We start from the raw sequence: 2465 nt of genomic DNA, 5'->3' as shown, positions 1-2465 counted from the left end.
CTGCTGAAGAAAGAGTACTTAGTAAAAGAAAAACGACTTCTAGATTCTGGGGGTAGGTCTGAATGAAGTGAAAATGGAAAAAAAAAGGTGCTAGAAAGTTTCTGCAACTGAGCAAACAAATTATCTTTTCATATAATGGAAACACCAGGTCTGGCAAACACAGTTCACATAATATTATTATCTTCAGGTATTGCTACCTAGGTAAAGTTACTGAAGAGAAACTACAACAAAGAAACACTTGCAACCAATTACAATAAGTTTTCGGTGGAAAATAACATTTTTCAATAATAAGTTCTTTTATGAGAGAGGGTGGAAAAAAGCACATGCACAGGCACCCACTGCTACTGGCAAAAGCCCACATGCAGCTTCACTGGGAAGGTTGTGCTGACCTACCTCAACATCATCGTAGTGAGGGGGAAGGCCTTGTGACCCCTGTGGAGTAATGTAAACGTTTGACCCAACCAGAGACCCAAAGTAGCACTCCAGCTTCTCCTGAATCTTCCACAGCTCCTCCTTTAAAGAGACATGATGCTGTTATCACTGAAGAGCTGAGCCAAGCCAGGCTGCTGCCCAGCCCATAGCCTCCCCATCACTTGGGAGGTTCTTCTAGAGAATGATCACATCCCCACAGGGACACAGAGGCGGAGAAGGCAAATGTTCTGTATAAATGTTCATGCTGAAACACTGTAGACACAAAGGAGATCTGTCACAAAGTAATTGTTAAGCCAAGGAGTCTGGTGTGCCAACACAGTACTGATACTTGTTCTCTTCCCTGTACTGTTTTTAGCAAAACATCTTAAGACAACAAACTGGACAAATACAAGACTTGCATTATACAAGCTAGTATCAAAGAAAATGTACAAATGTTACAGACCTTCTTCCATGACTCCAGTGTCTGGACATATTTGAGAACAAACTTCACTCATCCACTTCTAACATGTCACAAACAATGCACCAAAGAGATGCTTCTCATATCAGAAGATGCCAACTACCAGACTTGTTCAAGTGCAACTTCAGTCAGAACCTATGGAGGTTCAGCTCGTGCTCTAGATTTCAGCATAAGCCATGAAACATGAGTCATCAATTTTGTGCATTTATTTTTTTCTAAATTTTTATGCAACAAAGCGCTTTTTAAAAGGAATACTTAACACGATAGCAAATGGAATCAGATTTTGTTCTTACTGCAGAGCACTGAAACACAATTAGCAGTGCAGAAATATGTTTTGATTAATATACAGGTTTATACAGGTCACGTATAAACTTCAGGTCATTGATATCAGCTACTACAGAGATGAAGCTATGTCTAGTATGAATCCAGCAAAGTATACCACATTATAAATCACACATCCATTACTCAATTAAATGATCCAACCTTAAATCTCTGAGGCTGATGAAACTGTATTGTTGCCTTTTTTTGGTCAAAATCCTTCTTCAGCTGCATGTAATTCACTTTGCCTTTTTTATTCAAAACTTTCTTTTTTCCATTCACACATCTGCAGATATTTATATCTCGGCCATAGTATAGACCTTGGCTGCATAGTTCCTTCAGATCTGTCAACTGGAACAGGGAGCGGTAGTAAGCAGCCAGCAGGGGATCACTTCTCTGAACAAGCAGTGGCTTTTGCTCCCAATACTCCCTGAAAAACATCTCTTGTTTGATGGGAGAGATCAAGCTTCCAAAGAGACTGTCTGGGTTCTCAAAATTCATGACTGAAGGAGAACAATCTGCTTCCACCTTTGCTCGTTTACACTGTTGCTGCATTTCTTTTCCCACTGCAGGATGCTTCCCTCCTTTCTTGGGCATGTTCCTGTGAAAGAGGAGAACCAATAAACATTCAACTAGTAACACAAGATCAGGACACATGGGCCCAGAGCAACTCCTGTTGTCTTATCCTAGCGGGTTACCAGAGTACGCTGGGAACAGCTCTGCTTTCAGATGCCCACAATTAGCTCTAAGCAGCAGGAAAAGGAAAGCCCACCGCAGGCCTCCAATCCTCTCTCAAACACCAGCATACTCCAACAAGCTCTGCTGGGAGCCACTGCTGACAGAATCCAAATCCCACAGCTGAATTGCTTTTGATACTTAAAAGCAGACAATGAGACCCAGTGGTCACACAATGGATCTTTACAAATGCAAGAAGGCACCCACACAAAGAACCAGTAGTTCTTTACCTAATCCAAACCTATCCTCCTTCAGTTTAAAACTATTGCTCCTTGTCCTACTACGGGCCCTGGTAAATATTCTGTTTCTTCCTTACAGTATTTAAGTACTGGAAGGCTGCAGTAAGATCTCCCCAGAGCCTTCTCTTCTCCAGACTGAACAACCCCAACTCTCTCAGCCTGTCTCCATAGAAGTGGTGTTCTAGCTATATGATCAATTTTTGTGCCCCTCCTCTGGACCCGCTTCAAACAGGTCCACATTTGTCTCATGATGAAGACTCCAGAGCTGGACACATTACTCCAGG

At 42.0% G+C, this 2465-nt stretch overlaps 1 protein-coding gene across 3 annotated transcripts in view; it reads right to left on the bottom strand.

Annotated features, from left to right (window-relative positions):
• The window catches only part of MINA (MYC induced nuclear antigen), a 13528-nt gene extending 11723 nt beyond the window's left edge, over positions 1-1805 (bottom strand). For all 3 annotated transcript variants that reach the window (XM_008945859.1, XM_008945858.1, XM_008945860.1), the window contains exons 1-2: positions 1373-1805; positions 394-513 (exon numbers count right to left, since the gene is read on the bottom strand). In XM_008945859.1, the coding sequence (XP_008944107.1) occupies positions 394-513; positions 1373-1804 (552 nt within the window). In that variant the 5' untranslated portion in view covers position 1805. The remainder of the gene's footprint in view (positions 1-393; positions 514-1372) is intronic.
• Positions 1806-2465: the final 660 nt, after the last annotated feature.

Source organism: Merops nubicus, unplaced genomic scaffold (genome assembly GCF_000691845.1).
Source record: "Merops nubicus isolate BGI_N331 unplaced genomic scaffold, ASM69184v1 scaffold28, whole genome shotgun sequence".
Lineage (NCBI taxonomy): Eukaryota > Metazoa > Chordata > Aves > Coraciiformes > Meropidae > Merops > Merops nubicus.
Note: the sequence above shows the minus strand (reverse complement) of the source record. Positions and strands in the feature narration are given on the sequence as shown.